The sequence below is a fragment of the Zootoca vivipara genome, chromosome 2 (assembly GCF_963506605.1).
Source record: "Zootoca vivipara chromosome 2, rZooViv1.1, whole genome shotgun sequence".
Classification (NCBI taxonomy): Eukaryota; Metazoa; Chordata; class Lepidosauria; order Squamata; family Lacertidae; genus Zootoca; species Zootoca vivipara.
Window position 1 is genome coordinate 57,920,317 of NC_083277.1, and position 26,400 is coordinate 57,946,716.

Genomic DNA, 26,400 nt, shown 5'->3' on the forward strand with positions numbered 1-26,400 from the left:
CCTATGCGTCGGGGCAGGAAGGCTCCTTTGGCGCCTTCTTATCGGATGCCCCGCCCCAGGTCAGCGGGCCGGCGCCTCTCCGCGCCAGGGCTCCCGCCGCTGCATCCGGGCAGGGCCGAGGGGCGGGGAGCGCGAGTTGCGCGCTATGATGAAATCCCCTCGCCGAGCGGGTATAGGGCGCGCGGCGGCTCATTGCAATATTCAGTGGCGGCGGTGGCAGCAGCAGCGGCAGCAGCAGCAGGGCGAAAGCGCCGGCGTCTCCTCGGCTCTCCTCTCCTCCTCCTCCTCCCCGCCGAGCTGCTCCATGGCAGAGCTGCCCTGACTGCCCCGCTGCACCTCGCCACCTGCTCCACCGACCCTGCCCAGCCGGCTCGCTCGCTCCGGCCCGGAATGATCTGAACCCCCTCAGCGGAGACGCACCCGAGTCCAGCGCTATCGCCGATCGCAGGTGAGCAGCGCCTGGACGCGCTCCTCTCCCTCGACTCGCTCGCCCCTTTGGAGAGCGCGGGATCGGAAGCATCCTCTGGAGATCGGATTGGGGGCGGCGGGTGGTGGCATAAGGTTTGGCCTGGAGGTGAATTCCGCCCTCCATCAGTGTGCAGGGCGACGGTGCCGCTATCTCTCTTTTCGGGAGTGCGGTGGGATATCTATCCACACACCATCTCCGGCAAGCGTGGTCCCCCTCCCCCCACGGGAATTGGAACACTGATGGAGAAAATAGATGGCTTATATTCCTGGATAGGAACACCACACCCCAGAAAATCCCCACCCCAAATAATTGGCAGAAAAGGAGAGCGCAGCAGCGTCTCCTGTCCTCACCCTTCCCCCCCCTCCCCGGTTTCAAGGACACGGAGTCATCCCTGTTTTGACGGCTTTAATCCTGGCTAAATCCCAGCCTCTCTTCCCTCTTCCTGTCTCTCGGGGGATGCGGGAGCGGATGCTTTTGAGGAACGGGTCTGGAGAGGAGCGGCGCTTTCCACCCCCGCGTTAAAATGCCCAGGAAGGGAGCAGCTGCAGCCATTAGGGCAGGCGAGGTAGGCCGGGAGGATGGGGATGGTCATGGCAGAAGCCTAGGAGGAGGATGGAGGGTGAAGGCGGCCTTTGCAGCACTAACAGCTGTCACCAGACTTGTTGAATCTGGGGCAGAAGGTTGCTTTTGTGATGAGCTGGGCTCGGCACCTGCCTGTGGACATGCTCCTCCTGCCTTCCACCTTGGGAGAGCCCGCTGGGAAGTGGAAATCTCCTGTCTGTTTCAGCGAGCTGAGAGGTTGTGGCTGCAGTAAGATACAGCCTGAGGCTGTTGAGTTAGGGGGCAGCCCTCATGTTTTGCTGTTGGGAACGCTGTGGAGAGCCATACCCGATTTCCTCCATCTCTCTCCAAAGCCCATATCCGTCTAGCTCCTTCTCCCCAGCAGTCCATGTAACCATTCCCCTTCCTTGGAAACAGCAGAGCCCGCTGCTGAAGCCATCTTGCCTGGTCTCTTTTCTCCACACAGAGCTCAGTGCCGGGATGGATGCGTTTATGAAGGGCTTGTCCAAGGCAAAGGAAGGGGTCGTTGCTGCAGCGGAAAAGACCAAGGAAGGGGTAGCGGTGGCAGCGGAGAAGACCAAGGAAGGCGTGCTCTATGTCGGTAAGGCTGCTGCAGGCACAGCTGCAGAGCTGCCCTGCTAGCTGTGCCCGCCTTTTGCAGGAGGAAACAAATCTACTAGAGGGAGGGAGGGAAGGAGGAGAGTTGGTTCCCGTTGCTTGGGTTTTTGTATCATTCTGGCCAGGCCTTCAAAGCTGGCAAATTGGCATCCCTTCCCCAGTTCGATTCCTCCCTCTTCCCCTCAATGGTGAAGGGACACAATTTACAGGGTGACAGCAGACCTAGAAAACTGGAGTCTGAAGCTGTGGGGCAGTATTTGCAAAGCAATGCTCTGCATCCTCCTTCTTGAGCACCACCATCCCCTGGGGTTCTGATGTCGAAAGTCCCTCAACGTGCAAAAGGTATCACCTTCTTAGGTTTACCTGTGGGGTTCTGTTTATGTTTTTCAAATATGTGCACAGTCCAAGAATCTCACGTTTACTGTATTTGAAGCACTGCTGGCAGGAGACCTGAACTGTAATCCTCTTCTAACCAAGGCATACAGAATGAATGGCATGCCCATAGTGGCATATGGGGTCTATGACACAACTAGGGATACCCATAGGATGATGATGATGATAATAATAATTAGTTTTATCCTGCTCTTCAGCCAAAGAGCGTCCCAGAGTGGTTAATAAATAGTGACAAAACAGTACTGTACCTGCCTGCAAGCTCACAATTTTAAAGACATGACACAAAAGGAAAAGGAATGTGTAGGGGGGTGGAAACCACCTCAGGTACTAGATCTACTGTAAGTTTCAGAGTTTTTGTAGTGACTAGCTGGGATGGAAATATTTGGAGAAGAGAAGCCAATGGAGGAAACATTGCTTTCTCTCTTATAGCCTGATGGAACAGCTGCTGATAAGATGACCTGTTGAAGCTGGTCTCTTAGAAGCTCTGCAGTCCTATCTCTCCCTCTCCTGTAGCCTGATGGACTGGCTGCTGATTGGAATTCTACGAGACCCAAGACTGCATGGTTATTCCTTAATTCTGCTTTTGTTCCTTCTCAAGTTCCTGGCCTTCTTGGTCTCATATGAAAAAGCAGGCACAAGGCGCAAGCTGGATGTAAAATAAATTAAATAGTAGTTTTAAATGGGCGTGCAAGCTTTCTAGTTTCCCAGAATGCAAAACAAATGTACCTTAGATGAACATTATTATGTAGCATGGCCTAATGAAGATTGTGGGCTAAGAAGTCTTCCATATCTTTTTAAACGGGTTGGTTGGTCCAATAAAATAAATAAATGTGAATTTATTTCTGCCTGCTCCTGCATGTAGAACGATGAAGCCCAGGCCTTTGGCTCAGTGTTGCCCTAGGAAATTTCTTTTAACACGAAAGCTGCTGCCCATAGATATAGACACCCCAATGCAGCGATCTGTATTTCAGGGAACAGAGGAGGACAATCTTCTTAGCTTCTCTCCTTCGGATGTAATAGAGGGGCCATAATGTGGCTAAAGCAGAAGGACCTCAGAATAGTGGGGTGCACCTCTCTCTGCCCCCAATAATTTAAGGCTTGCTTAGCTTCTGGATAGGATGTGTGCAGATGCCAGCCCAACCTTGAGGCTGGCGTTTCCGGGGAACCTTCTTCCAGGGCACAAGTGGGGTGTACCAGTGCAGTTTATTGGGCAACATGGTAGCGAAAAGGCATGGGGATGGCTCTCTGTCTGCTTCTTTTGTGTCTGGCTCTGCATGAGAGCCAGGTGGATGAATATTCATAAATGCCTGCTCTGCATTCAGGACCTACCTTGCCTCTTACAGATTCATCAGCAAAACGGCCCCAATCAGCATGGGCAAGTCAGATCTTCTTCTGTCATAGCACTCCCTCTAGTCAGGACAATGAGATGCATATCCAGAGTGCTTCTCCTTCCAGGACTTCATCTACCATCTTCTCACTGACACTTTTGTCAGCTGTCACTGTTATTTAACTTTGTCCCTCACTGTGTTGGTCTTCATTGTTGGTGGTCCCCTTGTACATATGAGTTTATTCCTCCTAGAATTGTAGGTTCAGTTAAAACAAAATGTGAATGTGAACAATTGCAGGCATCCACTGTAATTCATTTTATGCATTCCACCTCCCACCCACCCCCCAAAAATACAAGGTAGCAACAGAAATCCTGGGTGAGATTAGGAAGGGTAGATCAGGAAGGGTAGTCGAAAGAGAGGAAATGGGAAGAAGGAAATATTAAGCCATTGCTGAAAAATAGGCAAGAGATTTAAATGCACAGGTGCAATGGCACAAATTTGCTCTTGGGAGAAAAAGAGAGAGATTCTGATAAGGGACAGAGCAATAGTGAGAAAGTGAGATGAGGGTAAGACTTCTGTCCATTAGTGAGGTCCAAACTTTTATGGGGGAAACTATATACATTGTGATGGCATTGTCCACATCACATCTTGTTATTTATATGTCTGGACAGGCTCTTGACAGCAGAAAACTTAGGAACCCACCCTTCCTTGAATATTGTTGTGGGCAGATAATACAGTATAGGCCCACCAGATGTCCTCAGACTACAACTCCCATCAGTCTCAGATAGCATTTTTTACCTTGTGGTTAATGGGAGTTGTAGTCCAAAAGATCTTCCTGCTTCAAACTTTGCTGCCTGTATCTCCCAGTCTTTCTTTGCCTCATTTTCTGTATCTCTCTGCTTATGTCTTTAAATAAAAATATTAGGGGCTGTGGAATGGCATGCTTTTAAAAAAGCACTCTTTTGCAATTCTGCATCTGAAATAGATTATGCAGATTTTGACATGTGCATGCATAGGGTGGATTCAATCTAGCACTAAGTGGGGTGTGCATGCATGGGATGTGCAACAAGACACCCCCCCCATTTCATGCCCCTGCCTGCCTCTAAACTTGTTCTGGGGGTTCCCCTAATCCTCCAGACCAGATTAAAGTGGTTCACAGTGACGGGAAGTCCCATTGCTTGAGCAGACTTCATTTCATGCACATGGTAACTTGATTGAATCCCATCCATATTTGCATGCATGGATATAAAATTTCTATTTAGTATTTACAGGTCTTTCCTTCCCCCTTTTAACAATACTGTAGAAGAAAGAACATATAGAAAGGTCTTGGGGAAGAGGATAGGGTGGGCCTGATATGTTAAGTGAACAATGGATGCCCAAACTTCCTTCATTAGGGAGGGGCTGTGGCTCAGCGCTAGAGCATCTGCTTTGCATGCAGAAGGTCTCGAGTGGGATTCAATCTCATACCGCCAAATACAGGATATGCCATTATAGCTGATTGGGAGGTGTTGTACAAACAAACCCACGTAAAAGAACCCCAGCAACAACTCCACAGCCTTTTTTGGTGAGAAGGAAAGTGACAGGAAAATGCATTGGAAATGTGGGGGTAAGCCTTCTTGCTTTGAAGCAATGTCATCACACCTCCTCACAAGCAAGCAAGAATGAATGCTCATTAAATAGCCACTGTCAGTTAACTTCCCTGCAAAGAAACCTGGATAAGTGCTCAACAAACAGGTTGTCTGGAAGTACAAAATGTTTGGTGGTGCTAGGAGAGCACTGAATCTGTGGGTGGTATGCAACAGTTACTCAGAGCGGAACTATTGAAATGAATGGACCTAAATTCAGTCATGTTCATTAATTTTAATGGGTCTACTCTGAGTAAAACCCTTTTTCAGAAGACTGCCATGCAGTTTATAACATAGAACACAAATATTCATAGATAATATCTACAATGTAAAAATTATATGCAATATCAAGAGTGAAAGAGTTATATATAATAATAGTAATTAAAATATATAATAAAATACAGATTTTTATAACAGCGACACCATAAAAATAAGGGAAGAGAAAATCAGCAGGAGGGTATCTAAATTACAAAAAATAGTGCACAAATATGGAATCTTATCTCTATTGAAGAACTACATAGCGAGTACCCAAGCAGTCTACCTCTCCTGCTGCTGTTATAAACTTGTGGATCTTGGGCTCACAGTAGCCAGCTGTAATAATCCAGTTCAGGGATGGGGAACTTGTGTCCCCCAGGTGTTGATCGACTTCAACCCCCACTGACCCTAAGTAGTATATCCTACAGTTGGTGGGGCAGCCTAATGGTGTATGCCTAATGGTGTACATGGAGAAAAGCCTGAAGTTAATAGAATCATTGAATTGTAGAGTTGGAAGGGACCCTGAGGGTCATCTGGTCCAACCCACTGCAATGAAGAAATCTCAACTAGATCATACATGACAGATGGTCATCCAACCTCTGCTTAAAAACCTCCAAGGAAGTAGAGTCCACCACTTTTTGTAGGAGTCAGTTTCAGTGTTCAACAGCTCATACCATCAGAAAGTTCTTACTGATGTTTACTCAGAATCTCCATTCTTGTAACTTGTAGTCATTGGTTTGCTTATGGAGCTTATGGAGCCAGAGAAAACAAGCTTACTCCAAATTCCATGTGACAGCCCTTGATATATAGTGGTACCTCAGGTTACAAACACTTCAGGTTATGTGTTTTCAGGGTGGGGACCGTGGGAAACCCAGAAGTATTGGAAAGGGTTACTTCTGGGTTTTGCCGCATGCGCAGAAGCGCCAAATCGCATCACACGCATGCGCAGACGCGGCACTGCAGGTTACGAACACTGCGGGTTGCAGACGTGCCTCCATCACGGATTACGTCTGCAACCCGAGGTTTCACTGTATTTGAAGATGGCTATCATATCTCCTCTCAGTTTCCTCTTTACCTGGCTAAACATACTCGATTCCCTCAACTGTTCCTCATAAGGCTTGGTTCCCAGATCCTTGATCATCTTGGTTGCCCTCTTCCACACACGTTCAGACTTGTCAATATCCTTCTTAAATTGTGATGCCCAGAACTGGACACAGTCCCCCAGGTGTGGTCTTACCAAGGCAGAGTAGAACAGGACTATTACTTCCCTTGATCCGGACACTATACTTCTGCTGATGCAGCCTAGAAGAGCACCAGCTATTTTTTTGCTGCTGCATCACACTGTTGACTCATGTTAAGTTTGTAGTCTACTGAGACACATAGATCCTTTTCACATGTACTACTGGCAATCTCCATGGAAAAGATGGTTGTGTGGGAAGGAATAAAATAGGGAAGGTCTGGGTCCAACTTTGAAACATTTATTACACTAATCTAAGGGTATTTTGCCCATTACCAACTATTTTGTGCTTATGATTACCTTTTAAAACCCGAAATGGTTTAGGATACCTTAGGCATCACCTCCCATCTCATTCCTGTCTGTCCCCCAGAATCAGAAAGGAGAGGTCATTCTCTGTGTCTCCTGCCTAAGGTGAAGGCACAGCTGAGCGGAATAAGGAATGACCTTCTTAGTGGTTGCAGCCATATCATAGAATTGTAGACTTGGAAGGGAGCATGAAGGTCATCTGGTCCAACTCCTTGCAATGCAGGAATCTTTTGCCCAACGTGGGGCTCAAACCCACAACCCTGAGATTAAGAGTCTCATGCTCTACTGACTGAGCTACAGGTATGAAGGGTTGTTGGCCACCTCCCCTACTGTTTTTCACCAGTTACTGAAGATATTTTAATTTTGGCAGGCTTTTATGAGGCACATATATGTTGATCCTGTGTCTTTTTCAATAATTTATTTCATATTGCTTTATGAAATTTACACTAAAAGGCCAGGATGTCAATATTTTAATAATTCCTGAATGACCAAATGAATGAACGTGGAATTAAGCGGGACCATTTTTGATTGTGAGTGGGCATGTGGGGCCATATTTTTTGAAAAACCAAATTCCCCCCGCCATATTTTTTTTTAAAAACCAAACTTCCCTGCATGTACAGAATTAGCACACCAGGTAAAATGGCCAGATGTAACCTTCGCACTGATATCCTAGTCTGCATATGGAAGAACATTACCAAAAAAGAATAGCCTTATGTGAAGATTGTGGCTATCAGGACTTAGGGCTCAAGTCAACTTAATAGTTGTGCTCACAGGAGCTGCCATGAGTCCTACTAGCACAATGAGGCTTTCCCCTCTTCTCCTTCCCACACCTCACATGTCCCCAATCAGATCTGGGGGTTGAGGAGAACCCCCAGGTCTTGCATGCAGGGGGAACAGAGAAGAGGTCATTCCATCAGGAAAGCTGAAACACTTGCACAGACAGACAGACATAGCGCTACGTTGAATTCCAACCTTAGTCTGGATTCTCACAGGAGTAATGTGGCAATCCTGTGTTCACCTACCTGAGAGTAAGTCTTGTACAATATAATGCACCAGTACTTATTTCCAGTAAATACCAATGAGTTTTTCCCCCCAGGGTGTTTGGTATGTTTAGCCTGGTGAAGAGGTGATAAATGTTTAATTTTTAGCCTGGGGAAGAGGTAATGTGATAGTCACCTTCAAATATTTGATGAGCAATGGGTTCAAATGACAAGAAAAAGGATTAAGAAGGCGGCAGTGGACTCTCCTTTGTTAGATGTTTTTAAGCAGAGGCTGGGTACCTATTGGGGATGCCATAACAGAGCTCTTCTTGGGAGGGGGTTGGACTAGATGAGTTTCGAGATCCTGTCCAATTCTCTGCATAGGATCAGGCTGTCCATTATTCTGTTTTTTTATATCAGGCTGTGACTTCTGTGGCTTATGTAGCCAAATTGTCACCTCCCACATGCAAAAGGGACGTATCAGTTTGTTGGGAGAACCTTAAGATTTGGAGAAGTAAAAAAACCCCAAACCCTTTATAGCACCTAAGCACACTCAGTGGCCACAGAATGCTGACTAACTGGGGGAACAGAATGGAGCAGCATGGGGAAGGACTTAACTAATTGAAGAGTGAACAAGAGCAGTCCATGCTGCAACATTTCATTGCAGGTTCCACTCATTTTCTTCTATTATCACTGTCTCAAATGCAGAGAATTCTATTTGGCTAAATAATCTGGTTGACAGGAGAATCTAGCCTTGTTCCATGGTAGAAAACCCAACCAGTCCACAAGCCAGTAATTAATTATCTTCATTATTGCTGCATGTAAGCAGGGTAACAGAAAAGAGAGGTAAAACACCATTTTGCAAGCTTTTGATATTGAGGGTTGTTTGAAGAAAATGTTGGTTAGCAGGCTTAAGGTTTAACTAGTGCAACTACTTGGGATAGGGCTGCAGCTCAGGGGCAGAGCATCCGCTTTGCATGGTCAGTCCCTGACATCTCCAAGCAAGGCTGGGGATGTCTCCTGCTCGAAACTCTGGAGATCAGCCGCGAGGCAGTGTTAAGACAGTCTTGACCAAGATGGGCCATTGGGTCTGACTCAGCATAAGGCAGCTTCTTGTAATCCTAACTAACCCATGTAGAGCATTCTTGACTGGTGAGAGGGTAATTCTTACAAGCAAGGAATGTCAGAGGGAAATGAGGGGCAGATGCCATGTACTGCAGGGTATTTAATAGGGAGAGTTTCTGCTTTCCAGGCAGTCTCCCGTTCCCTAGATATGCCTGCATTCATTGTTCCTAGAGGGATGACCTTGCATCTGGCTGCAGCAGCATGTTTCTTGGAACAGGCCCAGCATAGCAAGCAATTCAGAGAGCTGGAAGCGCCCGGTCCTTCCCATTAATTACCACTCTAGCCATTTTGTTTCTTGGGCATGCTTTATTGGCAGGGATTTTAAGACCTTTCTCCAGATCGCTGATTAAAATAGCATATTGAAGACCACTGGTCCTGCAGGCAATCCCTCTGGGATCTTAATGCAGACATCTCTGGTTTCGGCGCACTTAATCATTGGATTGTGCACTTTATCGATATGGCGTGGTGTTACTTTCTTAATTGGAATGTCCTAAGGAAGCAAGTCCAAGTCCCTTAAAGCTGTTTTTTTGTAATGACTCGGTTACCCTTATGAACCAGTGCTTGTAAATAATAAAAAGAGCGATCCCAGAAGATGCTGGGCAGCAACACTGACCACGTGGTCTGGGAAGTGGAAGAAGGAAGGGAGGGAGGAAGGAAGCACTTGGAGGCCAGTTGGCTTCTCCAGTTGTGCCAGGAGGGCATAGTAGAACAAGGCAGGAGTGGCATCTGCAGGGAACTCCCAAGTACTGTAACTCCTTTTCCACCACCTGTTAGATATGCTACAGAAATCAGAGCAAGAGCACAAAGGAGAAGCAGCTAGCCACCACTTCAGTCCCAGGCCCTAAGCAGGGGCAGAATCTACTGTGAAACTAATGAATCTTAAGTCAGGGCCCCTATTCCCAGAGGGGCCCCAGAAATGAATTTAGTATACGTTGCTTAAAATTTTGGGGTCTAGTAGTCCCAATTTGAGTCGCACAACTCAAATTGTTTTTATTTTTATTTTTGGCTGTGTATAGTACAACGATCCCATAGTTTGAGAGTCAGTAGCAGAGATGTTGTAAAGGTGTGGTGATCTATCATGGAACAACCCCATTGAAGAAAGTAACACTGGTTACCCAGACATTGGTCCTGGTTGCAAAGGGGGCCCCATAAGAGTTCAAGCTTCAGGGCCCCAAAAATGTAGGTCTGCCACTGCCCCTAAGTGTGAGGAATGGATTTCTGTTTTTTAGGGTTCTATCCAGTGTTCATATTCTGATAATGGACTTGACTAACTTAGGTCTATTAATTCATGTGGGTTTCCTCTGTGGAGAGTTTAGTTGGATACAACCCTTAGTCTGCAAAGTGCTTCACTGTCTTTCCCTACAGACTTTGCAAACTGGCGGATGTTTCAGTTGATCTGGAAGACCATGTCCTAAGAGGAAGGCTGCATGGTCAGGTCTTGCCTGCATGCTGCATTGCAATTGCCTCCCAAGGTCTCATCCCAGGGCTATTTGGATGCAGAGGTGCTCAGTGGCAGTGGTCATGCTTTGAAAGTGAAGGCCCAAGGTTCAGTCTCCACTTATAAGACGATGTGCATCAAAAGCCTGTTATCAGTTGAGTAGATGGTGCTGGGTTAGAAGATCCAATGTTCTGCATCAATACAGGCTCCTTTATATGTTCATAAGCCCCCTGCCTGAAGGCTTTTGTGAAACACTGTTATTCTTCACTGCCCTTGTCTCCTGTCTCAGTGTTCTGGTGGTGGTGAGGTAGGTGATGAATATCCCCATTTTACCGTGTGAATGGTGACACAGTCTCTCACCCAAGGCTTGGTGTGCTTTGAGAGAAAATCCTATACCAAGGGACCCCCAGATTTTGCAGTAAGAAGAGTAGAATTCTGCAACCTGTTTAACTCAAGCAGATTAGCAGTTTTCCCCCTCCCTTAATTATGCACAATTTATTCAGCTGCTCTGCCCACCATGGGGAGTAGTAAGGAGCTATGTAGGGCACTAAAGCCTCATGCCCTGAACACTGGGCTTTTTATACAGTAACAACTCTCACTTCTGAGAATTACCCATACAAGTTCAAGCCTATCTTCACAACCATAAGGTCTACTTCCACCGGAAGTGTTTAAAATCGACCCGAATTGGTGGGCATCTGTATTAGTGGCCCTCTTCTCTCATATTGATAGAACAACTCAGATCCCAGAGGACTGGGGGCTGTCAAATTATTATTCCAATCTATAAAAAAGGCCCAAGAGATGATCCAAATAACTACAGGCCAATTTGTCTTTTGAACATCTTAAGCAAACTTTACGCCAGTTACTTGAGTGAGAAGCTGTGTATGTGGATAGAATCGGATAATACACTTAACGATGCTCAAGCAGGCTTTAGACAGGGAAGATCAACACTAGACCATTGCCTAACTCTCCACCATCTGGTTGAGAAATACACCTCTCAATTCAACACTCAACTCTTTGCAGCATTTATCGATTTTAAAGCTGCCTTTGATTCGATCCCACGCACCCGCCTCTGGGATAAACTCATTAAATCATCTATAGATCGGCGATTACTGCTTTTAATATTCAAATTATACACCAATACATACCTGCGAGTAAGATGTAATCGGGAAGGCCTACTCTCGAACCCAATCAAAACAACAAAAGGGGTTAAACAGGGATGTATTCTGGCCCCTCACCTGTTTAATATTTATATTAACTCTCTTATCATCCAGATAGAAGAGGCAGACTCGCATCCCCCCAAACTGACGAACCAAAGGATCCCCATCTTACTCTATGCAGATGATGCGGTCATTCTGTCACAGACCCGAGTTGGCCTACAAAGAGCATTAAACAAACTGGCACAATACTGCAAAGTGGAACAGCTTTTAGTGAACTTTCAAAAAACTAAAATAATGATATTTTCCAATAGAAGGAAAACATTTAGCTGGCAACTAGATAACCAACCTATCGAGCAGGTGACCTGCTTTAAGTACTTGGGTGTAGTCTTCCAATCCTCCAGGAAGAACACGGCACATATTAAACATGCATCCTTGATAGCACAAAGGAGTGCGGCTGTGATTGTAAGATACCATCGCTCAACAAGGGGGAATTATATCCCAGCAGCCCTCAAGTTATTTGCGGCCAAACCACTAGCCCAACTACTGTATGGTGCCCCATTTATGATAACCTCTAAATTGGATGCATATGAGAAAATCCAATCGGGATTCTTAAGATCTATATTCCTCATGCCCAAATGCGTTCCTAATGCAGCCTTACGATTGGAAGCTGGACTACAGGAAGTAGAATCCAAAGTATGGCAATCAGCTCTACTGTACTGGCTAAAAGTGAATAAGACCCCAAATGGCCTTCTCCCCCTAATCTTCACTGATAGATTCCGATCTACATGGGAGCAGACCATCCAAAAGAAATTAGTCTCGTATGGACTACCGGTGGGGTCCACTCTGTCCATGGGATGGGAAAGGGCGAAAAAGCTAATTAAGGAAAGAATCTCGGATATTGATCGACAAAACAACTTAACCCGACTTTCCTTAATACATAGACAACTGTACGAACATCGATTAAATTAACTAGCTAATTATTTAAATACATTAGAAAATCCGAGATATCGGTGGGCCTTCACTAGGGCTCGTTTCAATGCTCTACCCTCGGCGTTGTTAACTGGTAGATATGTCCAGATTCCGGTAGAACAGAGACTATGTCCTTGTGATAACAAGGAGATTGAATCTATAAGTCATGTCCTCCTCCATTGCACATTGTATCGAGACATGAGGAAGGAGTTAATTGATCCCTTGTTAAAAAACTTACCAGGCCGCTCAACAGAAACGCTTACTAGATACCTACTAGCGGATTTTAATCCAGAGTGCACTAAGAATGTAGCTAAATTTTGTTACTACGCGTCAAGACTAAGACACGCCGTGACATCAATCAATAACAGTGATAAAGCTGCCTATTAATTCTCAGCGGATAATAGTTAAAGGGAACTATCCCTCATTCAATTTTAACCTAATTTTAATTTAAAATAGGATTATGAAACAGCATTGTTCAAAGATGATCATAGAATCATAGAATCATAGAGTTGGAAGAGACCACAAGGGCCATCCAGTCCAACCCCCTGCCAAGCCAACCCCCTGCCAAGATGATATTTAAGAACTATCTATTTTATGTATTATTGGTTTTCTTTTTCTTTTTTGCTGGTCTATGACCGTAATAAAGATATTATTATTATTATTATTATTATTATTATTATTATTATTACCATAAGGTCTAGAAACATGCTTACTTATTTAAAAAGAAGAAGTCGGGAGAGAAAACAGAGATTCTTAGGATGCTGAATTTTGCTGTCAATACCTCATTCTGCAGATTATTAGCCATCCAGTAAGTGCATGGTTGATGAGGGATTTTAAGGTTTTTTATGGGCATGCCTGGGGCCCAAATTACGCTTGATGTGAAGTATTTGCTTCTTACTTTTGCTAATGGGAGATCCCCCCCACCATCAAATGCCATCGTTAGGCATTTGGGGAAAGAGGTCCTCAGAACCTCAGCAGGAGCAGAAAAGAGCTACACTTGCCCTCCACCCTACTATGATCCCATTTTCTGCCTGCCCCATAATCTGATACCACTTCCACATTTTTAAATACCTGTATGTTAAATGCAAAGGAAGATTTAACTCCAGCTCCAGTTTAGCCATCAGTTTCTCCTGGCCCACTCTTCCCAGGATCAAGGAGAACTAGACAAGAGGGGCTAGAATGCTGTGCTGGTGTTGATGCCTGGTCCCTGCTATTCTGAATTCTGCATCTTCCTTCAGGCAGGTTTGCCGTAGGAAAAGAAAATACTTGCTGAAATTGGTGAAGCTCTGGAGGTGTAAATTTGACCTCAAGGGACAGATGCCCACAAAGTATCCATTTTGGAATGGAGGTTGTTTACAAGTGCTCAGGTCACCTCAATTGCTAGGCTGGCAGGGTGTGAAATCTTTGGCTCCGGCCTAACCTCTTGGCCGTCAGCATGATAATGCTCTTTGCCAAGGAGGGATTTAGCATTTGCAGGACAATTGCTGGAAAGCTTCCAAGGGAGTGAAACAGCCCTTGTGCCAATTATACTGCTGGAAGGAGGCATTGGTAGTGGGCGGGAGACTCCGGCATGCTGGAGCCCTCCCTCCCCAACTGCCCAGGACTGTCTGGGATACTTTAGGTGCTATGCACACCTGACCCCAGCATGTCCCCATTGGACCCGTTAAGGGAGATCAGATCATAGCAGATTATGCTGCGTAAGAGATGACTTACTGTGACTGCTCTGACAGCAGCCTCCAGCCGTCACATACCACACTCTCCGAAGCTGTGCACCCCTCTCCCGTGGCCGATTATGGGATTCCCTACTGGGAGGGCTGGGTGCTGTGGTGTTAGCTGCATTTCCAGGACCTGAAAGGCTATATTTGCCTGCGCATATGGGCTTGCAAGGGCAAGGCACACATCTTTATTTTGAACAAAGCCCCCAGGCATGAGCAGGGAAGCTTGCAGAGGAGGAGGAGATGCAGGAGCCTCATATGTTTAAGCATGGATTCTGCTAGCACATGCTCCAGAGAGGCAGAGAAACCTCAGGGAGAAATGCTGGCTGCAGCAGTGCTTGGAAAGGATTGTCAGCTAGACAAGTGAAAGCACTGCTAGTGGGAGGGGGAAATGATTAATGCCACCCTTCCCTGGAAGAAGGTAATGTGAAAAGCACAGAGTGTCAACCAAAGTCGTCTTTGCTCCCTGGTAGTTCAGCATTTTAAAAGGTTTTATTGCACCACTTAGGCACATGTTCCTGCCTTCATCCAGCTCCCCACTTGCCCATTTTGCTGCCTGAAGCAGATAGCTTCACCTGGTGCATGGCAGGGCTGGCTCAGGGGGAGCAGAGTTAAGGGCTAGCAAGGTAAGCTGATCCCACCTGCTGCTGCTTCAGGATGCTCCACAAGGGGGCGGTGTAACCAGGAGCACTAAAACGATGTTGGGTATAGAATTGTAGAGTTGGGAGAGCTTCTGTCTGCCCCTACCTGAAAGTTTTTGGAGAATCCATGAAAAGCAGTGGAGTTGGAATGGGGAAATATAAGCTCCATGGAGATGCGGTGGTATACTTTTGGGGCTCAGCTTTCTTTTAGTACAAGGCCTCAGCCTTGGCATATGTGAAACATTAATAAAGCGGAGTGCCTTTGAATGCACTTGACTGCTTTTTTTATTTTATGTTTATCTTGCCTTCTGTTCTAGAACTCAACAGTTTGCCTCCATATATCTAGGTTTTGGAGCAGGCAGAGCTTTCCAGATGTAGCTCAAGCCACAACACACCTCCTGCTACGGTTTCTGTAAATTATCATAGCACGTTCTTTGCATATTCAGGCAAGCCTTGAGAGTTACACTTAAAATGGCCTCCTGCATGAGTCACTGCAAATTCAGGTAGATGTTGATGTGATAGTTGTATTCTGAGAGCAGTTTCCCTTCACAGAAGAAGGCTCACCTACAAATACCACTGTACCCGATACACAAGGCCTGTCCCCAGGGTTGCCATTGGATGCCCCGCACAGCACTTAATGGTGAAACCTGCCTGTGTCAAATGGCACTGCAGGTCACTTTGTTTCATAGGCATGCATCTTTGCATTATAAGCTCACCCTCATGACTGTACCGTGCATGCAAGCTGCTAATCCACAGCACAGCCAGAAGATAGATGTGGAGTGCTTAGGATTTTGGCAAGCTCGGCCACTCACCTCGCATGTAGATTTATTATTGTGTAGCTTTTCTTTATCATCTCACAGCACAGAAACTGACTTAACTGTAGCTTTGATTTTGATAGCACCTCATGAATTGAAAACCTAGCAAAACCCTGTAATATCTGGACTTTCTTCTGGCCTTTGTTAAGATCTGATAGCTAGGAACCTCAGGCTTATCTACCGGTATGTATATGTGATGAGCCAGGTTCCATTTTGCTCTTTTGGATACTTGGAATGTAAGAGGTGGCTCGCAACACTGAAAAGCTGAGCTAGTATAGTTGTTTCTACCTGTGGAATACCCCACCACAAGAAGTCAGTGGAAGATCATCACCCCTCGCAAAAGATTTACATTGAAGAAAGTAATAGGGCAGGCATCCCCAAACTGCAGCCCTCCAGATGTTTTGGCCTTCAACTTCCATGATCCCTAGCTAAGAGGACCAGTGGTCAGGGATGATGGGAATTGTAGTCCAAAACATCTGGAGGGCCAAAAGTTTGGGGATGCCTGTAATAGGGTATTCTCTTTCACGTTCTCCTCAGCATCAAGCTGCAATTTACAGCTAAAGGCTTATCTGAAAAAAGCAGAATTGCTGCTTTTCTGTTAGTGCTATACTTAATGCTAGCATTGGCAACACAATATTCTGCCTTGAGGTGGGATATACAATCTTCCAGTAATAAACTTCCATTTTTAAAAAGGCAGCGGAATCTTGTTGGGTTTGATGTTATTTTTTTTATTTTAAATGGGTGCATGCAGACCCACACACTTCATTGGTAGAGACTCTGCCTCCAAGAAAGCAAAAATTAAAATCCCATCCAGGCACTGACTAGACTAAGTACAGCTTGGTGTTTCAGCAGGTGGCTGCATCCTGCACCCTCAGTCGATTCCTTAGAGTTTAAAAAAGATGTGGGGAGAAAGGGGGAGTTGCATCAATTATTCCTAGTGATGTCACAGGCATTAGCCAATGAATGCCTGTGATATTCGTGCACCCACATCATTCACAACCATCATTGCTGCTTGCCTACTAGTTGGACTATTTTCTCAATGACAAAATGTTGTCATTTGTAGGTTGGAACTGGGCAATATACATTCAACACAAGTACTGCCTTGAAGAAAGACACACCTGGGTTCCCTGCAACAATTGTGTGCATTTATTGTGTACAGGCACACTGGGGGGGGGGGGAGTCCAGAGGGGTAGCAATTTCAGGCATGAAGTTCTGGGAATAAGCCAAATTTCACCACTAGGGGGCCTTTTGCATTACAGTATGTCAGATGAGTTCAAGGCCAATAAATTTGGTACACAGGGTTCCTTCTGTCAAGGGATAAGCAGCTCCACCTTTCAGTATTCGTTGCAGACCTCATAATGAGTATGACTCTTGCCAACAACTCCTGCTTTATTCTGCCTGTCACATTTCCCTGCTATTGGCATCTTGCATGGTGAATGATAGGCAGCTGCCACCACCCATGTTCTTTGAGATAACCAGACTCATTTTATTTGGATCTTGTCTTGGTGCCTCTGAGTCAGCTGTGATGTCAGATCTGTGCACTTGGCATGGACAGTTCAGCTTAAAACCCAATCTCCCCAGTTGTAGCTTCTCTCCTAGAACCTTGTAAGCGATGCAACATTTTGGGAGCTGATCATCTGCCTGCCTTGTGTTTTGTTAATGAGGTTTATCTTCTTTTATTAATGCTGCACCATGTGTATGTGGTGTCAGGGTGTGCTAGACAGCTTTTTATAGCTCAGCAAGTTTAGAATCGGGGACCTTTCCCTCCCCACAGCTGCTGCCTACTGTTCTCTCACATCGCAGTTCCCTCACTGCGAGAAGCAAAGCTACAGGGAACCAGGCAGAGGGCCTTCTCGGTAGTGGCGCCCGCCCTGTGGAACACCCTCCCATTGGAGGTCAAGGAGATAAACAACTACCTGACATGTAGAAAACACCTAAAGGCAGCCCTGTTTAGGGAAGTTTTTAATCTGTGATATTTTAATGTATTTTGGTATTTGTTGGAAGCCGCCTAGAGTGGCGGGGAAAACCCAGCCAGATGGGCAGGGTATAAATAAATAAATAATAATTTTGCAGCCCCCTGCCTCCCTTCTTAGACACTGTCTCTTGGCTAGCTCTCAAGTTTGTCTGACTAGAGGACCAAGCCCTAGGAACATCATTCTAAAGGATGGGGGACTTGTGGCCCCCCCAGATGTTTATGACCTCCAGTTCCCATCAGCCCCAGGCAGCAAGACCAAAGGTCAAGGATCATTGGAGTGTAGTTCAATGATGTATGATGTGTGGTGGTGGAGTGTCATCTGGAGGACCTAAGGAACAAATTGCTTGTTGTAACCGTAATGTCCATTCAAACCCTGAGAGCTACTTGTGATTTGGAGTGGGGAAGGCTGGAAGGGAGTGCTTAACCTGGTCACCACTTGCCTTGAAATATTCCCAACCCTTCACTTTGGGGTTCCAGAAATGTTTGGAAATGGAGGTGGGCTGGGAGCTGGGAGCAGAAAAGTGCTGGGGAAAGAGTTCAAGTCACACATTCCACACAACGGCTACCCCTAGCCATGATGTCTGCATTGCTTCCAGTCTTAGAGGCAGGATGCCTCTGATTGCTAGCTGCTGGTAATCAACAGTAAAAGTCATGTCTTGCTTGTAGGCATCTAGTTGGCCACCGTGGGGCTGTTTTCATATTAAGTCTCAGTCAATGGGTTCAGGATTGCAACCTGACTTTGTGGTCGTAGGTGGTGCAGTAGTTAAGAGTGTTGGACTTAAAGATCCACATTTTAATCACTGCTAGAGCCATGAAGCTCATTTTGTGACTGGGAACGACTGCCAGGTACTGCCCTGCTCCTTCCTTCTTGCATGGATACAGGGTAGGGGCCCTGTGTGGTGTAGTGGTTAAGAGCGGTAGACTCGTAATCTGGGGAACCAGGTTCGCGTCTCCGCTCCTCCACATGCAGCTGCTGGGTGACCTTGGGCTAGTCACACTTCTCTGAAGTCTCTCAGCCCCACCCACCTCACAGGGTGTCTGTTGTGGGGGAGGAGGGGAAAGGAGATTGTTAGCCGCTTTGAGACTCCTTCGGGTAGTGATAAAGCGGAATATCAAATCCAAACTCTTCTTCTTCTTCTGGTGGTCAGTAGGGCTTGCTGGTGGAGAGTGGCTGAGAGGCAAGCCAGCAGCCAGACAAGCCATGCCATTTTTCCGCCTTGCAGTGAGTTCTGATAAGGGGTGTGAGGGTCCAGCCAAGTCCAGCAGGAAGGTGCTGGAGAGGAACTAGAGGAGAAGCAGGCCACAGGGAGAGGACTCAGATGACACCTAACCAGTGCCCCAACAGGGAACTTCTGGATTGTATTCAGTGGGGAATCGGAGTGTGATGGCACACCCTGCTCCTAATAAATACGGTACTTGAATTAAACAATCCAGTGGCTGTGCCTATTTTGTGTGAAGGAAGAGAAGGACCAGTGGCATAGGCACATGGGTTTTTTATGTACCCTTGTACATAGAAACCCAACAGTGATGTTGGGCCAATCACTATTTCTCAGCCTTACCTACCTCACATGTTTACCTTTCTAAACTATAAGGCCATGACAATAAGTGCATAACTGCAGATACAATTTGATCACTCTTTCCTTTCACTTCATTACATACCCCACAGAAGGCTGTGTTTCCTGCCACCAGGAAGCAGGAGAGGCAATATAGAATTATTTTAAATATGGGCATTCACTTCTTTCAGTCTTTCCCCCTACATTCTATTACTCTTGGTGCCATAACCTTTCTTCTTTGTGGCATGGAGTATTTGGGTGACTGTCTGGTCTCAGTATGGTTGGCTTATCAAGTTCTGGGAGATGGGGAGGTGGCTGTCTCTCCAAGAGGGCCAAAAGCAATGAACAAGGATCAGAGGGATCCAAATCAAGTGAGCTCATCTCCTTTTGAGAGTTGTGTTCCTCTATCCTTCAAAAAGAATTTCAGTATGTGGAACATATTGTGTCCTTATATGGCAAGTTGTATCAGCCTCATTTTTCCCTCCTCAAATATTAAAGACCCAGGATCTGTGTCCTCCTTTGCTTTTGGTCAGCTGAAGTACTAGGGGGGCCTTCCTTTGAGTCAGCACTTAGGTCAGAAGCAGGGAGCCTGTTGCCCTCTAGATGTTGCTGGACTACAACTTCTATCAACCCCAGCCAGCATAGCCAATGGCCAGGCATGATGGGAGTTGTAGTCCCAACATATGGAGAGCACTACGGTATGTTGGCTACTCCTACCATAACATAACACTGTAACACTACCAGGTAAAAAAGAACAATTGGGGGGGAGGTCAGTATGGAGTCTTAATTCACATCAAATGTGTATGAGTAATATGTGCACAGAGAGCTGGCTCTTCAGGATTTATCTCAGGTATTTTGACTGGGCAAACAAGCCTGCTGAGGTAAAACATACAGGGATGGAGAAAGTGTGGCTCTCCAGATGTTCTTGCACTCCACTACCACAAACCCCAGCCAGTTGCTTATGGATGATGGGAGTTGAAGACCCAAAATATGAAGGCCGCATTCCTGGCACAGAACCTGAAGATTGGTCAGAAGCAGATGTTTCTGAGACATAGGCACAAAGTCTGAAATGCTGCCCGCTTCCTAAAGGGTTGATCTCCTAAATTTCCTCCCATGTTCTGAAGAAGGCAGCTCGAATAGGATTGACCATATCCAATATATGTATGAAAGATTAACCGTATTTGAAAGTGTTCCTTCTCACAATTTTTTTATTCTGCAGGAGGATTATTTCTCTGAGAAGAGTCTGCAGCTGGGATGCTGAGGAAATGTGGGCTGGGTCTGAAGGGCATTGTCTAAGCTTTACTTGCTTCTCCTTATCTTGTGTGGCTATTTATTGCACTGCCCATTTTCTCAGGCGACGTTGCTCCTCTCACACATTTTTGAACTATGCATCCTTTCTCTTTCTCTTTTTAGGAAGCAAAACTCGGGAAGGTGTTGCAGGTGTGGCCTCAGGTACTGGCTGCTTGTGTTCTCCTTTCCCATGCTTTGCCTGGTCACTTGAGTGGGCGGCTATACTAAAGCGATCACAGGCTAACAGGACAAGCGCTGTCATTAAAACCTCTTATGTAACTGGGCCCAGGACAAAGCCTTCCAGCTGCTTCTCACGCGTCTGCAGTGCCAGCTGTGGGGATTGGCTAAGATACCTGACCCCAGCTTTCCGGAGAAGCAGGCATACAAACCTGGAAGCCTTGGTGAACTTGAACTTGCAAAGTCCTGGGGCGGGTAAAGGAATGAGCTTACGCACATTGGTGGAGAAGAGACTGTGATGCTGGGTGAGGGTCCAAACATGGGGGCGGGTCCTATGGTGGAATAAGGATTATTGCTTGGCCTTGTGAAACGTAGGTAGCAGAGGAGATAGATACAATTCATATGTCTGCTACAGCAGCCTTCAGTCTCCAGACCCCTGCTAGACTCCCTTTCAGATGATAAGATCCTTTGCCCCTCATTCAGGATGTGAAAGGCCACATACTGTGAATCTAGAATAAGGAGCTAACTACATAGCCTCAGTATGTTGGTCACTCTCTTCTGGCTTCCAGTTGCTGAGAAGACGAAGGAGCAGGCATCTCAGCTGGGTGAAGCCGTCTTCTCGGGGGCTGGCAATATCGCAGCTGCCACAGGCCTGGTCAAGAAGGAAGATTTCCCCACTGACCTGAAGGTGAGCATCCCACACTCTTCAGGTGACCCTGAGAAAAAGCACGTAGCCCATGGCCATATAAAAGTCTCCCATAGAAAGGCAGCTGATCCTTGGAGCCTACTGGGACTATCAGTAGATACGATGGGCATTTGGGATAAGTGCAAGATCCCACTTGCCTTGCTCCATCCCACAAAACAGAATCTTGGGCATGGTATGGAGTTTTGCTGTATCCTGCTCTTAACAGAAGATAAGCACAATTGGTTGAGCAGCAGAAGATGGAAAGGCAACAAACTTGTGCAACAGTGATATGAACATGTCCAGGATGCCCATCGTCCTGGCACCTCAGACTGAAGGTACATAAGCAGTGTGGACAGATACAGGCATGCATGGGGACAAGAACAAATGCCCATGCATGAGAATATGTGTACTGTGCGCTACATAACAACATGCGATGAATGCCCACGTGGGCACATTGTAAGTCTCCAGGCCAGTGACAACTGCACATTCCAGAGGGATGTTTGCATACTGTACATTTATGTCAGCATCTCACTTCCGTGTGCATCGATGTGCTTCATGTTGTGTGCGAACATGTACGTTTGTTCCGGCATGTGCTTTGAAGCCTGCCTACGTGCACGTTTGAGAATGAGTGTGTTTCTCACAGTAGGTGGGTGGGCGGGCAGACTGCACTGAAATGGTCTGGCAGCTGCAGGGCTGGTCGATCTGAGGAAGGGCTCTCGAATCTTGCAGCCGAGCTGCCACAACGAGCTGAGCCGTTTGCTTCCAGCTTAGCTTAAAATAGCAACAGCTGAAGAAGAAATGAGGCCAGCGCAGCCAGGCAGGAGCAGGCACTCTGTTCTACTCAGCCTGGGGGAAGGGAGCTGTGCAGCGTCCCCCCTTCTCCCCACTGAACAGCTCCTGTCCCTCAATGAGAAGCACTGAGCAGTGCCAATCACAGCTCAGCCTTTCCTCAAACGGAAGGTTGTAGATCTACCAGCCACTCTTGCAACTGAACTGGGGAAATAGAATAATCGAGCACATATTAAGGCTTCACCCAGACATCTAAACACGTGTAATGCAGGCCACCTGACCTGCCATTTTTGGTCAGCCGGACTACATATTTGAAGTTACGTTCTGGGCATGGAACAAAAACGGAAATTCTATACAACTGAAGGCGGCCCTGTTTAGGGAAGTTTTTAATGTTTGATGCTGTATTGTTTTTAATATTCGGTTGGAAGCCGCCCAGAGTGGTGGGGTATAAATAATGGGCGGGGTATAAATAATAAATTATTATTATTATTATTATTATTATTATTATTATTATTATTATTATTACCAGTGACAATTTCTATTCTTCATAAGTGTGGGGATTGCTGCCCCACCCCCAGGGTCAAGAAGGCAATTCTCCTATTTTAATGTTTGGGGGAGGAGGGACCCCCAGACACTTCAAACCAAGACAGCATTTCTAATGACAACTCTAAATTAGAACAAGCAAGCCCATAGAGGCAGCATCAGATTGAATTTGGGCCTCTGAAGGGCAGACTACAGACTTAAGTGAAAATGTATTTATTGATAAAAAAAATATGCAGTAATAACTCACCATCTTTCCCCTTAAGTGTGGGGTCAACCTGTGGATCCTGTAGCACTCCAGAGGTTGTGGACTGTAACTCCCTCTATGCTGGATCATTGGCCGTGCTATCTAGGGCTGATGGAAGTTGTAGTCCAAAAAACAGCTGGAGACCCAAGTTTGGAAAACCCTGAAGCTGCTAAATTTAGTTAGTTTGAGTTCATATATTTGCTTTTTGTATTTAATTATGATTATTTCTAATGGCTTCTAATGTGTCGTTTGAATTGTTATACTTATTGAGCACTCAATACATTGTGAGCCACATTGGGCACAATTTTGTGGGAAACCAGCATACAAATAAACAAGGATGCTGAATGAGAGCAGTAGCATCTCATGGACCTACAGTGTCCCCTTTGTTGGAGTGTGAGGAAGTGAGATGTATTGTGACACCCGTGGCTATGATAACCTCTGCAGCTGCTATGCATGGGATATCTCCCTCTAGCCCTGTGGGGGATGTATTGCTTGAGGCCCTGTTCTTTGCTCTGGGAATATTACAGCATGCTCGGACGAGGCCGTGGCCAAAGGTGGCTTTAATCCAAAGAAATTTCAAAGTGAGGGTGGATATTATCCCCCTTCACTGCAGTGGGGTAGGGGAGTGTTTTGACTTTTGATGCCCTCTGGTCTTCCTTGGAGAAGACGACACTGATTGTTCTCCCACCCTGTCCCATTGGGACAACACTTGTGTGTTGTTTCCCACCGAGGCGTCCCTGTGCAGATTTTCCATGACTATAATTCCGGCAGCGAGGACCTGTATGGCATTTTGTTTGAAAGCCTAGGAGGGAAGTGAGCATAGACAGCGGTACTGAATCTCTTTCTCTTAGTTGGCACTCTATGGAAGTGGTCCAGACTGCAAACTCCCACTGACTTTAGTCATGCAGGAAAGAGGCAAAATGTGCTGCAAGAGGACAAATTATCCCTGCCAATGCAGCCTAGCTATGAATCAGAACAAGACAAGGTATGGGAGGTCTCTCTGTTCCACTCTCCCAATGCTTGACTTGCTATAAGGCGTGGTGGCTGCTACTTGGCTCTCATAAAATGCTGGAGACTGCCTGTGATGAAGACAGGAAGTCACCTGGGGGTTGAAAAGAGAGGACCTTCCTCCTCCCCAAATGAAAAGTGGATATAGTCTTCCTAGCCCCAGAGGGACCTATTCCTGTACTACCTGTCCTCCTACAGTAGAGAGATTCTAATTCCCAAAGCTTGAGGACAGAGGAGCCTATAAGAATGGGACTACTTTAATACAGAACATGATGGCAGTTATTCCTCCAGGGTGGTGAGTCTTGAAGGCAGCTGGCCAAACCTGCAAGAACAAGACCTGGGAATCCAGGGAGGCATTCCAAGAAAGCTCCCGAGTACTTAATTGTTGGGGGGGGGGAAACCATCTTGGGGGTTGATGCCTATAAACCTGCCTGGGACTTTGCAGAAAATAAGGCCTGCCTCCCTGAGCTGTAAAAACACTTGCAACAGAGTCAGAATGAGTGTCAGCAAAGCTAAAGGGTAGGTAGCAACAACTGGCAGCCCTTGGGCTAAACCCTGTCCTCATCTGCACTCTCCCTCCAGGTGCCTATCCAAAGGCAAAAAGCTATGTGACCATAGGACTAGTTATTAGGGCCCTTTCACTGCAGAGGTGGATTCTGGCCCTTGACTCCTTCTCTTCAACTAATATACTAATTACATTAGTATTCAACTGATTAACTAGGGTTGTTAGGGGCCCCTGGGCTAACTTACCCCTCCTTTCCATAGTGTCAGGAATGCTCAGTGCTACCAAGCACTTGCTCTTTTTTGTTCTTAATAAGAGTTTTCTAAAATACTACTGTAAGAGATGCTCACATCTTGCAGTACACCTTCCACAGCATCTGCAGCCTGCTGATTTTGACTCTGCTGGGCTTTCAGAAGAGACACATGGGAAGGACACTGTCAGTGCTCAATAAGATGTTATTCTTTCCACAGCCTGAGGAGGTTGGTCAGGAAGCTGTGGAGGAGCCACTGATAGAGCCACTGTTGGAACCTGAGGGTGAGAACTACGAAGAACCCCCGCAGGTGAGTGGAAACATTAAGGCAACCTGATGAACAAATGGGGGGGATGCTGGGAAATAAAGTATCTCGGCCTCCCACCAGCCCCCTGTGAAACAGACCCGCACATGTCCTAACGACTAATGTAGGATGGGTGTGATCTGCATTAAGAGGTCACAAGCAAGCAGGTGGTGAGGAAAGGGGAAATACTATAGTATACACAGATTTTGCATGCAAAAAGTCCCAGGTTCAATCCTGGCATTTCTAGGTAGGGTGGGGAGAGACTCTTGCCTGCAACCCTGGAGAGACCTGAAAGCCAATGTAGACAATATGGTCTTGTGTACTGGGAGGCTTCATTGGGAATTTGAGGAAGCAAACTGGCTGGTCATGCAGGAGAGAAGAGTAGCTGCATTCACAGGAGCTCTTACTGGTCTAATCTGCGTAGATAAATGTAACTGAACAGAATGGGGGAAATGCTGTATGTTTGAGCTTGTTAGGGCCCAGCTTGGGGACAGCTATCACATATGGTAGTTAATGCAATTGGCACAGCCAACCTAACAGGAGCTTAGCAAGGGCAATATAGAAGCCCAGGGCCTGTATCTCAGGCAAGCATATCCATGTGGGGTCTACCTGGGCACCTCCAGTGCTGGGTTGTTCTGACTCACATCCTCGTTTCAATTCATGACATTTATTCTTTTCAGGAGGAATATCAGGAATACGAGCCGGAAGCATAATGGCTATCCCTGTTCCCGACACTTCCACCAGCAGCACAATAACAATAATGACCCTCCCCCTCCCATCCCTCTTCCACCTCTCCAAAGGAAGGCCTTGATGCAGATGGCGATGGAGAGGAGCCCCAACACCCCATCCTGTCATGAGTTCTTCCTCCAGTTCTGCTCCAAGGGACCTCATCGGGATCTGTGTTTTATGTATTGTGGTCTTTAGCATTAAGAGAAGAATTCTGAAGGCAAACCCTGGCTGCAGCGGTTTGTGTGCGCGCACATTTGCAAGCCCAGCCTTACTGCCCTGTCTCCCTCCCAGCGCAGTAAGGCCAGGCTTCCTTGTGTCAGTAAGAAGCATGTTGTATCTTCTCTGTTTTTAAGCAGAGCATTCCATCACCTCGGCTAGGACCCTGCATTGGGCCTGCTGTACATTTGCTTGCACGTGAATCACGCCAACTCCGCTTCATTACCATTGGTGGAACTTTTTTTTATATCTCTGAATGGATTGTTTACGCCTTTGTGATCTGTCCCCTTCCTGAGCCCCCGCCCCTGGCCTTGTAACAGAGACTCCCTGATTTTGACGGTTCAGAAGTTGTGTCTGTGTATCCCAAACAAAAGGAATACCCTCCCTCTCCTGCCCCCAGCGCTCTGTGTTGTGACTGTGGCATGGATATATACCTCCCACTGTCGCTGTGTGTGCAATCCTGGGGCAACTGCCAGTGACACAGCTGCCCCTGTGTCCATGAA

The 26,400-nt window shown here is 46.4% G+C and overlaps 1 protein-coding gene across 1 annotated transcript; it reads left to right on the plus strand.

Annotated features, from left to right (window-relative positions):
* Window positions 1-251: 251 nt before the first annotated feature.
* Window positions 252-26,400, plus strand: SNCB (synuclein beta). The gene is made up of 6 exons (XM_035108049.2): window positions 252-448; window positions 1,497-1,631; window positions 20,574-20,612; window positions 21,197-21,315; window positions 24,869-24,958; window positions 25,633-26,400. Exons 2-6 carry the CDS (start codon window positions 1,511-1,513, stop codon window positions 25,663-25,665), a joined length of 402 nt encoding a protein of 133 aa, XP_034963940.1. The 5' UTR covers window positions 252-448; window positions 1,497-1,510; the 3' UTR covers window positions 25,666-26,400.

Coding starts and splice junctions, on each gene's coding strand:
- SNCB (XM_035108049.2), top strand. CDS start 1,511: ATGGATGCGTTTATGAAGGGCTTGTCCAAGGCAAAGGAAGGGGTCGTT. Junction 21,316..24,868: donor ATTTCCCCACTGACCTGAAG/GTGAGCATCCCA, acceptor TTCTTTCCACAG/CCTGAGGAGGTTGGTCAGGA. Junction 24,959..25,632: donor ACTACGAAGAACCCCCGCAG/GTGAGTGGAAAC, acceptor TATTCTTTTCAG/GAGGAATATCAGGAATACGA.